General features: G+C 37.4%; 1 protein-coding gene across 6 annotated transcripts in view; it reads right to left on the bottom strand.

The window, feature by feature from the left end:
- LOC140752015 (synaptotagmin-5) overlaps positions 1-21,250 on the bottom strand; it is a 64,490-nt gene that overhangs the window by 8,972 nt on the left and 34,268 nt on the right. For 4 of the 6 annotated variants that reach the window (XM_073086187.1, XM_073086188.1, XM_073086191.1 and 1 more), the window contains exons 2-4: positions 20,535-20,841; positions 2,301-2,444; positions 654-886 (exon numbers count right to left, since the gene is read on the bottom strand). In XM_073086187.1, coding sequence (XP_072942288.1) covers positions 654-886; positions 2,301-2,444; positions 20,535-20,690 — 533 coding nt within the window. In that variant the 5' untranslated portion in view covers positions 20,691-20,841. The remainder of the gene's footprint in view (positions 1-653; positions 887-2,300; positions 2,445-20,534; positions 20,842-21,250) is intronic. The other 2 variants (XM_073086192.1, XM_073086186.1) reach the window with 2 other exon arrangements.

Genomic DNA, 21,250 nt, shown 5'->3' on the forward strand with positions numbered 1-21,250 from the left:
GAAGCGGGTTCGGATGGAGGGTGAAAATTGAGTTTGTTCCAATTTGCGCCACTGAGCCTCTCCGACAGATTGATTTCCACGCAGATCCGCTTATTGAAACTTACTAGGATTCCGACTGGCCATTCTAAAGAGTATTTTGTTAGATTCTTCACATTTAAAAACTTAGCCGTTTTTAGCATTTATCATACTAAACGTTATATTTGAATAATTCTGAAAATTTGAAATCTATGTTACTAAGTGGTGGTTGTGGCCTTTAAAACGGTCACCACCACCAAATTAAATGTGACATTATTAATTTCTAAATCACACCTGATTGATAAATTGGTATTTGCACACAGTCAAGCTTGATTTCGTTTTAAACTGTGAGGACTAAGCAGGAAAAGTCATAAGTATACCTAATTTACCTTTATCAAAGCGCCTTAAAGTATGAACAGCAAAGTATAGTAATGGCATCGAAGCAGTCAAAACCAAGAAGATCCACGACTTTTACCTAATAAAATTCGTACCTATAGCAGTCGTAGGGATTTCTGGGTAAAACTCCTAGCCAGGGATATTATTTTACAATGATCTTCTTCGAATCTTCGATCTTCGAAGTCCTTTTATGTTTGAATATCTTTGTCGACTTCTTAAAGCCTCTCTTACAGCAAACTCACCTTGGCGGCATGAGCAGCGGCGACAAGCACCTCGGTGGGACATGCCGCGGGCTCGACGGCACGGGGGAATCCGCGAGAGAAGCAAGTGATCCATGCGCGAGAGGGGCCGCCCGGACGTCCAGGGAGGCAGCGCGGAGCGGCGACGGAGACCGCGGCAGACATGTCACTCCAGCTTCGAGGGTGCGGCCGTCTGGTGCGAACGTGCGGATAGCCGGTGATGAACCGCGGTGACTCTGGATAGACAAATAAACACCCCATCACAATTCATCACGTCACAGGCACTATAAATTCATGGCTTTTGCTCGTGCGGACACGTGCATTTCCAAGACACTGACCATTTTTACGTGTCTAGGAAATTTCAGTCTGCTAGTGAGCTCGCAGTTATAATTCCAGTAGATTCAGGTACGTTGTAATTTTAATTCTAGTACTAAACCTTTCTAGTGATAAAAAATGTCTTTCAAGCGTTGGATTTAATTAATCATTACCCATATTTTGATTTACTGAAGAATACGGACATATTATCCTTGGTTATTTCTCTATCGATGAAATAAACTCTTACTTTTGTATGTATTCCGTGTAAAATTAAATATTAGGCCAATAAAAGCATGGCTAGACTAGACTTATTATTACGTCATGCTTTCCACATTATTATTCATGGTTGTCTTGAACTTTAGCTCGAAATCGCGTGTGGAGTTTCGATTGCCCTTTTCTACACGAAGTATTTCATTGTATCGTTGTATCTTTTATTACGATCTCAGTGCGAATAATGATCGCGGACCAAAGTTAACAAACGTGTTGAAAAGAGCGGAGATTTTCTGTGAGATTAGGGACCAATTGTTGGGAAAAATATAAGGGGTTATTTGGGTGGAAAATTGTCATATCTCCGTGGCAATATGAACGGAAATTCCCGGCTTTTCACGCCAATCTGTACATTTGCAAACTGCATACGAAACGAGAGGGGCTAACTCTGTTTGGATCTCATAATTAATTCTCTCAGAATTGCGGCTTGCATATTGAAATAGGAATTCATGAGCGCTTTGTGGAGGGTTGAGCATATTAACTATACTTGAGGTCATTAGCACTGAGCGAGTACTATGATTTATCTCGCCCATTAAACTTTCCCGACATAATCACTGAAAAGCGGAGCTAGTATCAACGACAAAGCTTTCAGCTTACGTTTTATTTAGTTATAGGAATCCTTTGTTTCATAGTTTCAAAGTGAGCATAAATATAATTTCTGTGCTTATTGAAAGCCATTGAGTTCGCTCTACGAGTCTTTCGAAGACAAGATAATTAAAATGTATTATTCGTTTATCCTGGGAATAAAATAAGGTACGCCCGTTATTATTAATTAACTAATCGGAAATTAGATATTTTAATAGGAAGAAATTGACAAATTTCGATTTTGGAGAGGTAAAACATTGGATAGATTGATTATAATTAATATCGGGCGTAAATCACGACTTTGATAGGGCAATATAATTTACAGTGAACCATAGACTTCGATTTTTTCCATATTAACATATGAAAATAAACAATGTCTAAAAGTCGAATCTACGTTCTCAAATCTAAAATATTTTACACTATAAGACTTTATATCAATATTTAAATAATAATAATAATTATAATAGTAATAGAGTAATTTACCGTAGCTCTAGATGTCCCGCTGTCGAGACTGCTCTGGGATGAGATGGAAGGTGTCCGCGCGAGTCTGGCGTGCGGCAGCGATGTCGCGGAGCGGGTCTCATTTAGCGGCTGAACCCGGCAGTGCTCCTTGGATATCAGCATCTCCTTTAAAAGAAACAACAGTATTAAGCATATTATATATGGTACTGCCTAGACATTTCATAGTTCAACTCAACGGCAACACCATCAAACCGCAATTTTAGGCGTAGAACATGGAAGTTGTGCACCGCAATTTTCACGCAGATTTTTTTACCCGACTGCCAAGGAAGGGTTATGTTTTTCGCGCGTATCTTGTATGTTTGTCTTTCTTTATTTGATCCGATCTAACAAACGGCTCGATGAATTTCAACAGTTAAAGTGTCATTATATTTGTCTCAACGACCCGAGTGTCCTTAGATAGGTGTTAGTAAAAAAAAAATCAAAATGGCGGATTTTTGGCGCGAAATAGTAAGAAATTTAAAAAAAAAAGTTAACCGAACCTATCGAGTAGGGTATCAAATGAAAGGAAATTAAACGGAGATTATAAAAACATATTTGTATATATATAAAACAGCAAGGTGAAAAACTGACTGACTAACTAAATGACTTTTTCATTTTTCAGAAATCAACGTACACCCTAAACTAAGGACCTTACAGTTCTGAAATTTTGCACATAGGTTCTCTATATAGCGTGAATAAGTACTAAGAAAAGCCTTTTGGAAATTCTACCCTTAAGAGGGTAAAATAGGGGAAAACAGTTTTTTTCTAAATCCTTTAATTTTGAAGCAACTACTATAAAATTTTGTATTTGGCTTTCTGGATAGGAACAAGGACGCACTTATTTATCCCCATCCGAAAAATCAACCCCGTAGAGGGTAAAATAAGGGTTAAAAGTACATTTGAACAACCGTAAATTTTGAAGTAAACACTATGAAATTTTGTATCAGGCTTGTTGGATAAAAATAATGAAATTCTACCTCTAACGAGGTAAAATAATGACCGAAACTTTGAATATACTGAAATTATATATTTTATAGACCGGAAATGGTGGACCTTTTCACGAAATAGTATCACGTTTTAAAAAAAGTTCATCAAACCTATCGAGTAGGATCTCAAAATAAAGGAAATTAAGAGGAGATTACACATACATTATATAATATATCTTTTATATAAAATTCTCGTTTAAGTTACCGTACGCCTCCGAAACGGTTTCACCGATTTTCACCAAATTTTATAGTCATATTCAGTAGGTCTGAGAATCGGCCACTATCTATTTTTTTTTACCTCTAAGTGATAAGGGTTGTTCACCCTTAACATTTTTTTATTTATATGGTAACACAATGTTTGCCGGGTTAGCTAGTACATATATACTCGTATATTCACATCGAGATGACTGTCTGACTAAATGAGAGAGTTGCTGTGCCAGAGATCAACGCAAAGGGAAACCGCTGAACTTAAGCGTGTTGGAATTTTACACATAGGTTCTTTATATAGCGTAAATGAGCACTACGAGGATAAAATATGATAATATTGTTTGAAGATCTTTTGTTTTTGAAGCAGACACCTACTATGAAACTTTGTATTTGGCTTTCTGGATAAAAATAATGAAATGCCTATTTCACTGCTTTTGGAAATTCTACATCAGCCTTTTTGGGGCAGTCGGGTTTTTTGATTTTTTAAATTAATTACTTGTAAGCTGCTATGTTTAAATTTGAAGGATAACCTTCCACCATAGGTACCTGATACTTATGTATATATGGTATGTATACTTATGTATATACCTATGGTGGATATCAGGTATATAAATATTTATATTAATTTATTTCAATGCGTAGAAACTTTTTTTATTTTCCAACAAACTTATCAATATAACCTAAAAAAGATTTTGTATAGTTAGTTTTTTTGTAAATAACCAAAATGAGTATCAAAATTGACAGAAACCGACAATAAAGCCAATGTTTACATCCTTTTTTTTGGTATAGTATAGTACATCAGATACAAAACATTTAGAAATCAATAATTCTGTTACAATGAACACATATTTTTAATTTCCCCTGCCGCACTACGTAAATATTGGGTAAAGTAACCTTTGGTTTGATTAAAAGGCGATACAGTGGTTATAACTCATGTGTGTACAGAAATAAAATAAATAACTATATCTTGCTGCTAGCATAGCGAATAAAATCTAAGTGTATGCTTGCTGCAATAAAAGTTTACATTCAAAATATTTTTAAGTATCAAAAGAGTAGGCAGTAATTTGATGATATAACCATATTACAGCCCATGGACAACTGTAGTAAATCCCAAATATTATTGAGATTACCGTACTGTATGTACCTATTTTATGTTTTCTATTTATGTTTTGTATTTTATGTTTTCAGTCAGTCTCTAACGGTTGCCTCGAGTAAGAAAGAACTAATATCACTGAGGACAAGAAGCGAAGCATTTCTATAAAGAATTGTCTTCGCGCCTGATTGAGGCCTCCGGTGACCCAAGAGCTGGATGTTACCTTGGCCAACAAATTAGTTTGTCAATTCAGCGAGGTAATGCTGCTATTATCTTGGGAACATTTCCACGGGGCAGAGATTTGGCTCATTTATTTTATTTATAAAATATTTGTGTTAATTGTATTAGTTTTGTTTTACTTTAAATAGTGGTAAATTGATTTTTTGTTTAATTTTATAGTGTTTTTAACAGATTAAGTTATATCATAATATCACTTCTATTAGAGTTCTATATTTTTGCCTAAAAGTTTCATCTAAACCAACCCTGGTTTAGATGAAACTTTTAGGCAAAAAAACGGCCAATTTTTGAAGACGACTACCCAGTCGTCTTCAAAAATTGGCCGTTCAAAGAGACAGGCAGACATAAAAAATAAACATATTTTGAACGACATAAGAAGTAAGATTTGAAAATGTTATAAAACTACAGTTTTACTTTTATCACAAATGTATTAGATCGGAGTCTATCGGGTAATTTCGTCTACGTAACGAATGGTCAACTTAAGGGCCTGAGGGCTACGTTAATAAATAATTTACAAGTTATTCCGTTTGGGTATACCAATGTATAACATAGTTGACAAATATGACGTACTGAATATTAGATGGAATTACTCGAGGGAGTCGGTCGCTCTGTGATCCAATTGAGAAAGGATTAGATTGCCTACCGTTGCTTGCGTATATGTCACTAAAGGTCATAAGCTACTTTCAAGAGTTCTTCTGGTATATTTATACGATTTATTACACCTTAAAATCAGTGTCGTAGGTAGGATCATGAACGTCCCTGATATTTTGCCCCCACGAATTTTTGTAGACCTAATCAATTAAGTTTGAAAATCTACCTACCTATACGTAGTGCCTTTGTATGAAAGGATGACTATGTTTTTTTTGGGCCAATTCAATGTCATATGGATAAAATACTTCACTTTTATTTTATCTATGTATAATATCTGCCATATATATTTCTGCCAAATATCGGCAATAAAAAAATTTAAAAACGCATATCGTGAGTACCCGTTACATAATAAAATGGTTCTGTGGTGTGATAATCACCCTTGAAACCAAGATATACTTAGCTCATGTAATGTAGAATTAGATCTGGTGGTTGCACCTTCTTAGGTTCTAGGGCAAATTCATCAAGAAGTTACCTGTTTTCATAAAGAGTCTCACCTTTAAAGTCTCTTAAAATTCAACAACTTTAATTTCGCACAGCAAAATTGTAGGTGAAATTTTAGAAAATATCCTTTAAAATTTACAACGACACGTGTAAAACACGCTTCAAATAGCGAAAAGGCAAGCACGTGTTGTATATCGCTGGAATATACTTTCAAAATGTATGTAATAAATGTAAGGCTACATATATTTTCGACGCCGACATTTTATGGCCTTTGAAAAAGACATAACCTGAAAGCAAGGTTTTACGAATGTAAGCGACTTAGTCCTATAAATAATAATGCAAAGTAAAAATGATAAATATTGTACTTATAAAAGTACATTATAATGGGGCAGCGTCCACCATATTGTTTGCCACGAAAAGGACGGGTCATTTAATGGACATGTAAATGATAAATTGTAGGTATTTCTGTTTTGGTCTGGATGGACACACAAAGGCGAGGATATAACCTCGCCTTTGTGTGTCCATAGCACCCATAACAGGGAATTGTAGTGTTTTCTTTATAAATAGATACGCCGCTACCATTGAGAACAAAAAGGATGCCCCCCGTACCACTCTTCAAACCAAAACCCAGCAGCGCTTAACACTGTTTAACACGTTCCCAGCGGCACAGATTTTTCTGTACTTTCCATTACTGCGTTACGAGTTGTTTTAAACCTCGTCCTATACCCGACATTGTAGCGGCACGAGGCGTATTAAATCCCACCGCCCGAAGGAGACTAAAATCCTTTTTTTGGCGCCAAATAAGACAAAATGGACGGCTTTTATCTTGATTATTATTAACAATGAGTTGATTAACCTAGATCTGCCGCCGCCCTTGGTCAAATTAGTTAGTTTAGATTCTATGGGTAAAATAAAATGTGGGATCTAATGCACCTCGGACCGCACTGAAAAATGGCATGTTTCCATATAATTTAGTGATGGGAAAATAAATATCGATTCTATTTTATTGTTTTTATTTATCAACGTTATGGACAGAATGAATACAAAAAAGGGGAAAAGTTATGGATGTTTTTCATTGAAACATGTCAGACAATATGGTTTTTTGCAAACAGTGCATTCCGTGAGATTTGTTTTTGGTTTTTTTGTCTGCCTCACGACATGTCAAGAATGTGCGGAGTTTTTCGTAGCATCCGACACATCTCTTCTTCTTTGGACCCTTATCGAGATGATGTGCTTTCTTTGCAGTGGATTCTGAAAAGTAGGAGCGAGTAGATTAGGGTAAAGAGTAATCGGAATACTCGGTAACGATTTTGCCTACGTTTCCTATATCAATAATGTAGCTACTTAACTTTTGTTTGAACCATAACAGGAAACGTAATTATCTATAATGTAATTTCTTACTATACGGATATACGCCTAGCCTGCCAAGTCTCACTACTGGACTTTCACCTAGACAGAGTATATTTGTGACTTACCTGTTTTTGAAATATCTTCCTGTATTCTGATTTTGGCTCAGATTTTTCAACCGGTTTTTCTTCATCTTCCTCCATGATCAACTTTTTTCGGCAACGTTTCGACATGATGATTGTCAACACAAAGACAGCGGTCCTACTTCGTCGCGTGCGCAGCCTCGACTGCGTTGCACAACACTAACCACATGAAGCTAGCGTGGGGTGCGGTACGAGGTCCGTGGGGAAACGAGGCGTTCGCAACCTCGTTTCGCACTGTGTTAGCATTATTATTTGTTCAGTGCGGCACGAGGTCTAACAAACCCGACATGAGTTTGGTGTACCATAGAACTAGGAATCAGTAGTACATCACAAACATATAGTTATCACTCTCCTACACTGAACCAGACGGAAGTTATGCCTCTCGCACCACAGAGAAGTTAAAGTTTTTTCTTACCGCTATAACGACCAGACATGGACGAGGTGTTTTAAGCCGCGTTCCGCAGCTAACGTGTTAAGGGAGAAATCAGCCGGAGTCGTATAACAGAGAGTTCCGCCATCTTCAAAACCCCTAAATAAACAAGGAATTTAACATCCACAATAATATTCATGTAGCGAAAAATAATCTGTAATTAGCGGAAAACGGTTATAAATATACCAGGTCATTACTACCTGTATCTTCATTAAACTTCAAAAGGGCGATACAAATGTGCGCCTCTAGCGGATTGTATCAGGACTGATTGGAAATGTATGGGAAATACGTAAACAAATACAAAAACAATCATTTTTGTAAACCGTAAAAACTCATACTAAGGGTCATAGATAAGTAAAGATTACTCACTCCTAACAAGAAAATGTACCCAATTTTGAGAAATGAAATAGTTGCGTAAAAAAGTTTTGCCACGTCTCCGTGCTAAAATGTCCCTAAAATATTTGAAATAATTTTTTATTTATTATGTAAATTACGCAGTATTAGTTATTTACTCGTAAATTTTCTCTAAAAATGTTTTTATTTGTCAAGAATTCAAAAAAAGAACTTACTAATAAGCCGTTTGTGGCTTCATTCAATTTCAAGGCGGCGAAGTATCTTTACTAATCTATGCTAAGGGTACTATATCTCCATTACACTTCAAAAGGGCGAACGTACAAATGTTCTGGATTTAAAAACCTCGTGTAATGTAGCACAGTTTTCCGTTCAAAGCAAAGTTAATTGCGGTGCCTTGTTACGCTGGGTGCGTTGTTAACAAAAGGCAGGGCGTTCGAATACATACATGTATGTACGTACATATGCAAGGGTGGGCTTGCACTTCTACAGTATATGTATTACGTGATAGGCTGTTCTGTGTTATACAAATGACTAGCGTGATATGATGTTAATTATAGACTGTAACAGTAGAGTTGGTTTCAATATTAATTAACTTTTTATAAGAAGAAGAAAATGAGCATGTAGACTACATGAGGGTAAGTTGGCATTTATAATCGATAATAGATAGGAATGGAGTCGTACCTGAAGTCGAACAAATGCATTGCTTTCCCTAAGGACTAAATTGGAACACCCCATGTAAGAACACCTCATTTACACACCCTTTCAACCAGAACACAGCATCACCTCATACAGTTGTTTTAAAGCATAAATAGGTAAGGTATTGGTGTCTCCGTACTAGAATAAGAACAATTCTACCTTCAAAAGTATCTTTCCCTAAATTGTAGTTGAATGCAGTGCTACTGCATTCTGGTTTGAAGGGTGAACTTACAGGTACAGTACACAAAGAGTTCTAAATTAGTTCTATTCTGAAAGTTATTGTGATCACAGTCAGTAAGCTCCTATTTTTTTTAATTTTGTTCCTGTCATTTGGGTTGCAGAGGCCACATAATAATTAGACGAACGTTTACTATTTTCATCTGAAAATGTAACACAAGTATTTCTAGGGACATTAAGTAGAAATACGTCCACGTTTAACATTTTCATTTTACTGCTCTCCATTTACATTAGTACAGCAAGATAAAAAGAATTTGGTTCAAGTATTGCTAATTTATTCTCTAAAGAACTCGTTCAGAGGACGCAAAGAGCTTCGCATTAAAATTACAATAGGGATTTCGTAAATAAATCAGTTAAAAATGAAATAAGACTGAATTAAACGCGTCTTGTTATGTTTTACGTCGCCATCAAGTAATTACTGTCCCACTGCTAGGTTAGAACGAGAGTGGGTCTTTCAGAATTGTCCCTGTAGTTCCGGGACCAGAATAGGGCTACGGTATACCCTGCCTGTCGTAAGAGGCGACTAAAATTGGGCTTCCGGGGTTGCGGGTGGCAAGAGTGGGAGCCCGGCCAGCGACCCCGAGAAGTAAACGGCGGTATGTGTGGTCGCATACCGTCGTACGCACCAGACGTTGTGGCGAGTGCCAAGCTCACCCTGGCGAAGCCCGACGGGGCGGTACACTGAGAGGACTCCGGTCGCGTTCCTTTGGAGATCCCGGAGCCCTCTACGCAGCGAAGAGGACGGCCACCGGGGGGGTTTTAGTGCGGTAAAAGCTCCCACGTGCGTTCCCACGGCACCGGGTACCTTTTGAAGGTTTTGACCTCATTAACAATAACAAAAGGGTCTTTCAGAATGAGAGGGGGTTAGATACCAGAGCATAGAGCCCACTAAGCTAGCCAAGTGCCGAGTCATACACGTTACACACCTTTGAGAACTTTAGAGAATTCGTAGGCATATAGGTTTTCTCACGATGTTTTCTTTCACAGTTAAATATTTCATATAAGTTAGGTACTCTGACTTATTGTACTTGCGCGCCTATTCGAAATTAATTATCACTTGCTAAATTGGTCAAAGAAACAAGGTTAGAAAGAATGCTTAAGTTTTAAAGTCTGTCTAACCTAACCTAAGTTAAACCGTTGTTACTTCGAAATTAAACCAAGTAAACTACATATCCGTGTGTACTGTGATACAAAAATCTACTAGCCTGAAATTGAATTAGAGATGTCGTTAATAGAAGCAACATTATATTGCATCAAAAAACCCATACGCAAGGGAAATCCATTGCAAGACATCTCAAGCAATATATTTGTATATGAAATACAAATGTACGTGTTCCATTTCAGTTTTTAGGGGTAACAAGACATTTTGTGACCGACCTCAGTTAGGAATTAGCATTTTAATCTTATTTGCTGTTGGTTATTGTCATCTACTCACTGTAGATGCCACTTGCCACAGGTAGACTGCATGTTCGTTTCTTACTTTTATCATATAAAAATTATATGTCTATTCGCCTATAACTGACCTATACCTTTTTTTTCTATACGAGTGGGAAACCTTCAAAAGGTACCCGACGACGTGGGACGTGGCCGTCCACAGCGCTTGGTGGAGAACTCCGGGATCTCTGATGGAAGACAACCGGAGTCCTCCGAGCGCGATGCCCCGGTCGGGCTCTGCCCTAGGAGGAGCAGTTTACGCTCCTCCCTCACACCTGGTGTTTACGGCGGCATGCGACCACACATACCGCCGTTCTTCCCGAGGTCGTTTACTGGACGGTTCGAGCTCCTACTCTTTCCGCCCGCAACCCCGGAAGCCCCCTTTTAGTCGCCTCTTACGACAGGCAGGGGATACCGTAGCCCTATTCTAGTCCCGGAACTACAAGGACAAACTGATCTTTACCTAACCTTGTAAAATAAAAAAAATACAATTATTTTGGGCCTGTGCGATGTGTGATTAATGAAATTTTCTGTAATCGGACTCCACTTGACAGCAATATAGCGTAAAGTACTTACTGACATCGGATTGACACAAGGCGTCCCAAATTAACTTGCCCTTGAACATTTAATTTTGCCGCCAGTGCCTAATAATATATAAGGGTGCGTCCCTTTGAAGGGGTATTCCAAGCCTTTAATGGCATATGAAATTAAATATGTCGAATGTAATGGGGTGAGAGTGAGTTATTAATAACTTGGGCCGTATATAACACTTTATGGAAGTATGTAGCGTCGTCCTTTGTATGCAGTGCTACCGGCACACCTATTTCCACATTATGTCAGTACAGAAGCGCTAATGAATACATTAGACACGAAAAAGACATATTGGGTGTGATAATAAAATCATTACGATTTATTCCTTAAGGGCGCCTTGCCTGTTGCGCGTGTATTTTTTTTTTATAATTTAGGAGTAGCAGACGAGCATGCAGTCCACCTGATGGTAAGTGGCTACTGCCGCCCATGGACATCTGTAATCAACCCCAGATAGGATTAGATATTCCTACCTGTGGTCGGCCACAGATGCGCCGCTATCCCTGAGGACTAAGCTAGGACACCGGAAAAGTCTGTCTCCCTTACCACACCCTTCAAAACACAGCAGCGCCAAACACTGCTGTTATTAGGTAGAAATAAGTGGTGCCGCCGGAGTCGAACCATAAAGGGTTCTACCACCTTCATATATGTGTATACGCCCGCACGCGCGTTTTACCCACACGCTTGCCGCTTGTACCTTATCTTTTTAAACGCACACGCACCATAAAAATACTGCAGTGAGTTTATTCATAAATGCAGGTGGTATGTCCGTGCGTGCGAAGCATGCGTGACAGGAAAAGAGCCATGCCAAGTAAAACATCTACTCCATTTGTATACAGATACAAATGGCGACAATGACTATTCTTAAGATCAACGGATTCACATTATTTAATTAAAGTAGAAAACGTCAGAACGCTGCTATGAGGGTGCAATGGTATCAAGGTGACATTATAGTTGAACTACGAAGCCACAAAAACAAAAATATGTCCCAAATTATTATTAAATTGTGGGTTTTATTTTCCCAACAATCTTAATTATCCACAAAACAATTATAAAGTTATGATTACAAACTTTTATTTTAAAAGCTGTTTAATAAAAATAAACCATTATCAGCAAGATGGTAAAAAAGTTTCAGAAGTTGTAAGTAGTATTGTTCCTCGGGGTAATAAAGAAGCAAGGCTCCGTCCACCGCATTTTTAGGATTCCGTAACCAATGGGCTAAAACGGAACTCTATTATTAAGCCTCCGCTGTCTGTCTGTCTACCACAGGGCTCTATCTTTTGAACCGCTATGGATAGATATTCGATTTTTTTACAGAGAACAACAAATATTAAAAATGAAAGAGCTTGAAAATAAGTGGAAGTCGCCATACAAGAATTCGCTATTTTGCGGCGTTTCTTGCATATATTTTAAAAAATATGAGGTGAGTCAGATCCTTTCCGTTTACTAATACTAAAAATAAAACAATAATTGAAAATGTGGCAGTGCGGAACCCTCCGTATGCGAGTTCGACTCTCACTTAGCCAAATATTCATTTTATTCCTTCGTTTTTCCGTAATTTGTTATTCCGCGATACTTTGTCCCCAAGTTATTTTTAATTGGACTTATTTTACGCCGTTGGTATTGTTTTATAAACATGTTTCCTATTTTGTTAATATTAAAAAACCTCGTAGTTGGAAGGATCGCTGATAATTTTACGAGCTCGTAGTAAGAAGAAAGGAGGTTTTGGATGTCAGTTTCATTTTTTATATAGGTCCAGCAGGCGAGCATCCACCTGATTGCAAGTGGCTAATGCCGCCCACGGACATCTGTAATCAACCCCAGATAGAATAGATATTCCTACTTGAGGTCGGCCACAGATGCGCCGCTACCCCAGAGATCTAAGCTGGAACGCATCGAAAAATATGTCCCCTTTACCACACCTGGTATATACACATATATGTCGTAATTGCTAGCATAAACTAACTATGTACAAGATGCGGGCAGCTACTGACCCGGATGTGATCCCGGATAACGGGCAAATGGATATGTTTGAGCGTAGCTCCAGTTTATGTGCAAGTACAAATGGATATTCACGTTCATCTTCCGATGCTGTTTTTGCTAAGCTTATACAGTGTGTTGGGCCAAGCGGGGAATATATTCAAGTTCGTAATAATTCACACTCTTGTTCTATTATTCACAATAACAAAGTGATTCAATATAAAAATTACATGAAAATGTAAATAAATCACAGAAAAAATAGCAACGAAAATGTTGTAAATGTAAAGTCTTTTGGACGCCATGACGCTAGCGAACTCCATCCATCAGCCTTTTGAGGTCCACTGCTGGACATAGGCCTCCCGTAATGGGCGCCACTCCACCCGGTCCCGTGCCCTTTGAAGTTGCTAGCTAGCTAGTTGCTAGCGAACTAATTTATAAAATGTAGCACTCGTTTATAGCAAAATTCAATCATTTTGCCATAGGGTCAAGCCTGAGCTTGCTCAATGCTCATAAATGAAGAATGGTAATGCATTGATACTGAAACAAGGCGATTCAAAATAATTCTCTATTGCTTTCGTGTGGCTGACCTCATATCATCATCAACCCATTAATGTCCCACTGCTGGACACGGGTCTCCTCTCAAAATGAGAAGGATTAGGCCATAGTCCACCGCGCTGGCCAAATGCGTATTTATTTATTATTTTTTAAAGGTTCACCAACGTAGTATACATTTATATAAATAACATTGCAAAAGTTAGATAAAAAAGTCTTGTACCCACAATTATAGGTGAACACGGCTTGTATTTGTAGACTTCACATACCTTTTCAATTTTTTTTATAACGCTCTCAGGTATGCAGGTATCCTCACGATGTTTTCCTTCACCGTTTAAGCAAGTGATAATTAATTTCTAATACGCACATAAATTTGTAAAATCAGAGGTGCGTGCCTGGGATTTAAACCTCGGACCCCGCGATCGAGAGGCCGCGTTTCTTAACCACTAGGCTATCACTGCTTGACTGACCTCATATAATTTTCATGAAAGCTTTACTAATGTTGTTTGTAGACATAGCCGCATAGAATAATCGTTGACGTCAACTTTGTGGTTTATTTACGAAGTTTTCTCCATTCCTGTCGTCTCCGAGACCTATATGAATTTTGTAACAGCCTGACCGAAGCTATACTTATGCTACTATACTACGCTATAGCGTGCAATGAGGTCTGACTGGGTGCTTTTATAGATATAGCCACTTGCAACATCCTGGAGGTAAGCTTCTTGTATATTTCACGATTAGAATATGTTTTATATTATACATTGTAGTCCCTATAGTGTAAGTACTTATATATATATACGTATATCATATTATAATATAGAGTGTTAATTTGAAAACGCTTAAAATAATACAATACAATAGTGAAATGCATGATTTATCCTCGGGAGTTCCATTTTAGTCCGTCAATGGTTACTGGCCACAAATTTCAGATAATTGAATGCCATTACGTGCGCATATATCGAATTGTGGAACAGAAATTTTCTGCTATACGAGCTATGCCCACTGAATCAATTTATTATTATTTGTATGTTATTAAAGTTGGAGTCTGTATTTTTAGTACTAATCTACCAAACATACACCTCACGAATACAAAAAAGGTGTTATTTAAAAGCTAAAATATGGCCTATAGAATGATGTTAAACATATTACCAAAATATCTCAAGAAGAGCTCGAAAAAGATAAATTTGAAAAAAACATGAAAAAGATTTCAAAATTAGTCAGCAAAAGAAAACATCAATCTATGATAAAACCTGTCTGTAACCTGAATTTTCCTTGCTAGCAAATTATTTTGAGAAGGTCGTGTTTTGTTTCGCTTGCAAGAATATTCTCTCAATACGTGTTTAGACTGTCAACGAAGCTTTACCTGCTACGCATAAAGGCTTCATACATTTTAACAGAATGCATTTTCCATGTCCTTACCTTTCCAAGAGAATAATATATTAACCTTTTCCCGGTAAGATATACCTTTATACATTGTCTTTATTGTACGATGGAGAAATATCTGCTTCTTTAAGAGCATAGTCCTGTTGCGCGTGTATGCCCGCATGCGTGTCATACCCGCACGCGTGACACGCACATATTATCGTTTTATACGCATATGTACGCAGATCGCAAAGATACTCCAGCGAGTGTGCATGTGTGGGTTAACGCGCGTGCGGGCGTAAACACGCGCGACAAAATATATTCTACAAGATATAAAAGGTTTTCAAAAACCTTTTAGTCTGTTAAATTTTTAAAGTTTTTATGCATTGTTATGTATGATCTCGTAACGAATGGAATGGAATCTATTGATTTTTAACTAGTGAGTCTGATCAAATCTTTTACAAAAAGGTAAAAATCGAAAATCCCTTTACCCGAATCGTAGAATCGTAGTAAAACTTTAATTTTCTTTAAAACTTTTGCAACTCACTTTTCTAGATTAACCCTCCTAGAACTATAGTTTATTCAACATTAATATGAGATTGTATTTTTATAGTTTTTGAGTTTCTTGCACTGGTGTGCTGTGTATTTAATTAGAATAACATTTGAAGTTCATAATGCAGTCTGTTTTTGGAGTAAATATTTTTATCTACAAATGCAGCTATAACTTTTCACTTTTAATGCAATATTCATTTGGTATTCCAAGGGAATTTTAGAAGGGAAATTAACATTTTCTGTATAAATATAGAAAGTCTGCTATACACATGAGAAGATACGAGTTTAACATTCGCTTTTGTAGTCCGGAGAAGGGACGCATTTTTCATCGATTTCAGGTAAGAATTTGCTCCTTTATGAAATTGGATCAAATTCCCACTGTCAGCAGTGATGATGAATATAATTTGACGTCGGCCACAGATGCACTGCTACCCCTGAGGACTAAGTTGGAAAGCGTCGAATATATATATCTCCCTTTTAGAGGGGTGTGGCTCTTTAAAGCGTTGAATACTGCTGTTTTTAAGGAGAAATGGGCGTAGCAGTGGTTCCTCTAGAGTCCAACTACAAAAGGTTCTACTACCTTCAAAAGTAGTTCTCCTTTACCACATACTCCAAACCAGTTTGTTCAAAACTGAAAATTGTGTTTCATATTCGATATATTTCTAAGTCTAACGAAAGTTTATACATACGAGTATGTTGCGGTTAAACCCCCACAGCGCTGGCTCATACACAGATGTTAGCTTACGCTACGCTTCAGATATACCACACTTCTAACCAAAATAAAGTTTAAATTCTGTAGTTATATCTAACCTGTAATATTTTTAAAAACTCATTTAGGTATATTCAAAATTTTTGAGTTTAAAATAAGCTTTTTTGAATTATATATAAGTTGGATCCACAAAGCCAAAACATGACTTAGGTATCTTATAAAAATGTCTCGTTGCGAAAAATGTCCAGGACGGGCAGTAGTCACTTATCATTACAACGACATGAACTGCATGCTCGTTTGCTACGTCTAAATTATAAAAAATATATTATCGCATTGCCGATTGCCGTATACACCAGACGGTGTAGCGAGTGGCATGCTCAACTGGGTGGAGCCCGATGGGACAAAACGCTAAGAGGACTCCGGTGGCGTTTCTTTGGAGATCCTGGAGTCCTTTACACAGCGCCGAGGACGGCCAACGGGGGGGTTTTAGTGCGGTAAGGAAGTCACATAACTCTGTGTCGCTCCCACGGAACCGGGAATATTTCGAAGGTTTCCCCCTCGAAAACAAAAGAAAGGTATTTTTAACTCAATTCTTTAAGTTAAAAGGTTACAAATTTAGTTACATGATAAACACTTAATAGTGATGTCAGTAGAAATTACGAAAACAGTTAACTGTAGTAGCAAGTGCACCCAATATTCCCCGAAATGAGAGAGTTAACGTTTGTCAAATATGTCATTCCGTTCGTTTGTATGGCGGTTATCGAACGACAGGCCCGTTTTGATTGATCGTATGGACTCTATAAGGCAGTGCTTTTCAATCGTTTTCCCTGCAAGGGAGTGCAGTTTTAGTTTTTATCAAAATCGGCCTCGTAACTCCTTTCAACATTTTTCGCTAATCCTTATAGTTTCGGATTTGGCCCTGAAGGCCCGTTTTAAAAATTCACCCTGTATATTTGGAGTTCATATTGTTTTTACTGAGACATAGCGACTTCCCTTCTACGACCGCCGTACGATATGGAAGCTGTGAAACCCCCAGGGGGTTGTGATACACTTTGAGATACACTGGCTATAGACTATCTAGATGTTAATATAATTGAGAGCCAATATTCGTTACGCTAGAACACGTGACAATTTGTTAGCTTATGTCCAATGTCCATATAAATTATTCTATACATTTGAATACCGTAAACAGATAATTTGAGTAACACTGAATCAAATAATGATTTATTGCAGTGTCATTAATTAATAACTAAATGCAGTTATTCTTATCTGTGGCTTTGTTTGTCATTTCCCGTGAGAAATTCAGAATAAAAGCAACGAAGTGCAAAAAATCAAACAAATCCATCAAGTTTTCTAGGGCACAAACATAAAGAAACGAAATTATTTGGTATACATATTTTTTCTTTTTTAAATATAAGAGTAGCCGACGAGCATGCAGTTCACCTGATGGTTAGTGGCTACTGCCGCCTATGGACATCTGGGGGCCTACCACCATCTTTTAAAAAACGCCTTAAAACGGTAAAATATTCCGTCATACACAGTTGAACAAACTTAAATTTGATTATTTTTTTTCGAAAAATGTAAACCGGTTTCTGTAAACAATATACAATGAACATTACATAAACCAGCTCTTAAACTGTTATCCTATCTTAGTACATTGGAGCAGCGATTATCCAATGCATGGCACACATGTCGGCAAGTTATTTGCGCCCTAACAGCTAATATGGAGCTAAGTGCTCGTCTGTCGTACTCGTATTACATAACGGAATGGTTTATTGGTGTCTCGATGCAGGCTATTTTTATAGGAGATATTTTATATTAGAGGTCTCAGTATACCTAACTACGAGTAAAGGTAATAATATGATAGAGTATCTTAAAATGGAGACCCGTTTTTGTTTCATTTTAGAGTAATTAACATAATATTATTGCGTAGATCCGATGTTGGGTTACAAGATTTCTGCCAACAAAACTAAGTGTAATTTAAATTGGTAAGTACACCTTTTTATAAAACGAATTGTATGTTGCAACTTTCCTTGCGCTGTTAAACCTCTTTTAACTTTGACAGAATAGTGATTCATGGATTGTAAAAGTTGAATCAAATAAGCATTACGAACCCATCGAGTTGTTAAAGTGTAAACAAAAATCGCTCATAAAGATTTCATATAGTTTAATAACCATTACCTTTATAGGATTTAAATAAAATCTCAGAATTGAATTTATGGACTGCATGCCTCATAGCTATTTCTTTGCCATAAAACCCTTCGATAAGAATCCTTTACTATACCGTAAACCTTATTGCGAGCGTGTATTTCCGCCCTACTTGGCGAATCAATCTAACTAGTTACAAGTTTCCGATATTATTTGACCCGGAGATAATTCCCGGTAACAGCGCGAGAGGATGCTGTTATTGAGCCCGCGTATTCCCGGGAATACGTTGTTAACATGCTCTAACGAGTGCCTCCAATTAAATTTCCCGATATTGTTTTTCTCGCTTTTTTTGCTTTCCTGATATTTTGAACGTGTACTTCTATACAAATAAATAAAATTGTAATGTGTATGTGGGCGGCGCGGCGAGAACTAATGTATAGAAGGAATTTTGAAGGTGGTGGAACCCTTTCTGGTTCGACTCCGGCGGCACCACTGCCACCCCTATTTCTATCTCATAACAGCAGCGTTAAGCGCTGTGTTCTGTTTGAAGGGTGTCATAAGGGAGACATACTTTTCCGAGGCGTTACAACTTAGTCCTCAGAGGTAACGGCACATTTGTGGCCGAACCAGGTAGAAATCTCTTATCCTTTCTTCCTTAAAAATCTTATTCTTTCTAGGGTTGATGACATACGTCCATGGACGGCAATAGCTTACCATCAGGTGGACTGCATGCTCGTCTGTTACTTCTATATTATAAAAAAATTGAAACGTAATGAGGAAGTGTTGAGATCTTTAATTAACTAAAACAACTATTTTAGCAGTTTATAGCACCAGCATAATACCAGCATGTCGCGGGTGATAAGATGGTAAACAAACAATGTTATAAAAACTTTGTTATCATAGTGTGGGACTGGACGGGACTCGTATCTAAATACGAGTAAGAACGCTTTTGAAGAATATAACTAATTTCAATCTCAATAAGAAAGCTGCCAGCCTTGAATAGCTACTAACAGGAAAAGACCAGATGAAAAGTAATATCTCGTAAATTTTCCGATATCCACAAAAGCACAAAAGCCTCTTACGTTATGCAGATAATATTCTATTCCTTTATTTAGATGATGAAAGTTTGACGTGGCTTTTTAAAGTTTAGTTTTAATATTTTCTGTACCAAAAAATATTTTTGTTGGTTAAGATTGTGTTTATAGATTAGTTTTTAAGTTGATGTATATTTAATTTGAAATAAAATAAAGTGAACGATAATTAAGACAACTGAACATAACATACGTTAAATAAGATATTCTTCTTGATATGCTTTTTTACTTTATCCATTTTTTTTATTAAAAATATTACATTTATTTATTGTCAATTACATAGTAAATTATTTACAATATTAACATAATATAAATACAAAAATAATAAATGAAACAGGTATTAATCTTTACTTAGAAAGAACTAAGTGTGTTCGATCGGGTCTCGAGCAGGGTTTGATCGGATACCACCAAAATAACAAATTTTAGTAGGAAACAGGTCTTGCGTTTCGGTGGAAGGATATGGCTGCCAATCTTAGTCCTCAGGAGAGACAACAAAACTATCGGCTTTCGATAGATTCTATATGGAGTTGATTACAGATGTCCACGAATAACATTGGCCACTTACCATTTAGTATTAGTATGTAATGCTTTAAGACAGAAAATAGTATGACGATACTACTGTCTCTGTGGAACCATGAAGATTAATACCAACCTTTTTTTTATAATATAGAAGTAGCAGACGAGCATGCAGTCCACCAGATGGTAAGTGGCTACTGCCGCCCATGGACATCTGTAATCAACCCCAGATAGGATTAGATACTCCTGAGGTCGGCCACAGATGCGCCGTTACCCCTGAGGATTAAGCTGGAACGCTTCGGAAAAGTATGGCTCCCTTACCACACCCTTCAAAACGGAACACAGCAGCGCCTAACACTGCTGTTATTAGGTAGAAATAGGTGTGGCGGTGGTGCCGCCGGAGTCGAACCACAAAGGTTTCTACCACCTTCAAACATAAACATAATTAAATGCAATACGTACACTCGGGCTGCCATGGGACTTGTCATCTCCAAAGCTGTCAGTAGAGTTGTGACTCTGGCCGCTACTCGCACTCGAGGTCCTCTCCCTCGCCGCGCGCGCCCATGACTCCAATCTTTTCTGAGCCGCCCAAACACCGGGAGGGCCTAATCCACTCATTTTTATACCTCTACTACCATTCCACTCAAATACTCACTATTGCACACTACAGTCGGTTCAAAATTTAACTTTTTATATTATAAACAGTTCAAAACAAGGCCGAGAGCTTAGCAAATAAAATTTTAGGTCAGTTTTCGTTGTAGTTTTCGCACTGTATGGATTTCGCACACAAAAGTTATATAATGAAATAATGTTAATAAGCCTAATGTTAGTATGAGAATGTATAAAGAATAATGTATTTTCCTAAAAAAATCCTTTTCCTTTAGTTTGTGATACATCATTATTTCCCAGGGATTCATGCTAATAAGTGACACTATCAGATACAGGGTGATTTTTTTCTTCAATATGACTATTTTTTTCACTACTTCGATGATGTTTCCCGTTTTCTAGCATTATTTCCTTTATATTAAAAAGAAAATTGACCGTGCTCGAACAGCTCGATTTTTTTGACTGTGAAAAGCCCCCGACATAGGGAGTTCATTAATGGTTCAGGATGCTCTACAGGGTGTAAGGTATCTCCCATATCTTAGTCTGACGCGCTCGAGATACTCCCTAAATCC

Source organism: Epargyreus clarus, unplaced genomic scaffold (assembly GCF_041222505.1).
Source record: "Epargyreus clarus isolate Ecla_fem2 unplaced genomic scaffold, WU_Ecla_fem_2.2 ptg000023l, whole genome shotgun sequence".
Lineage (NCBI taxonomy): Eukaryota > Metazoa > Arthropoda > Insecta > Lepidoptera > Hesperiidae > Epargyreus > Epargyreus clarus.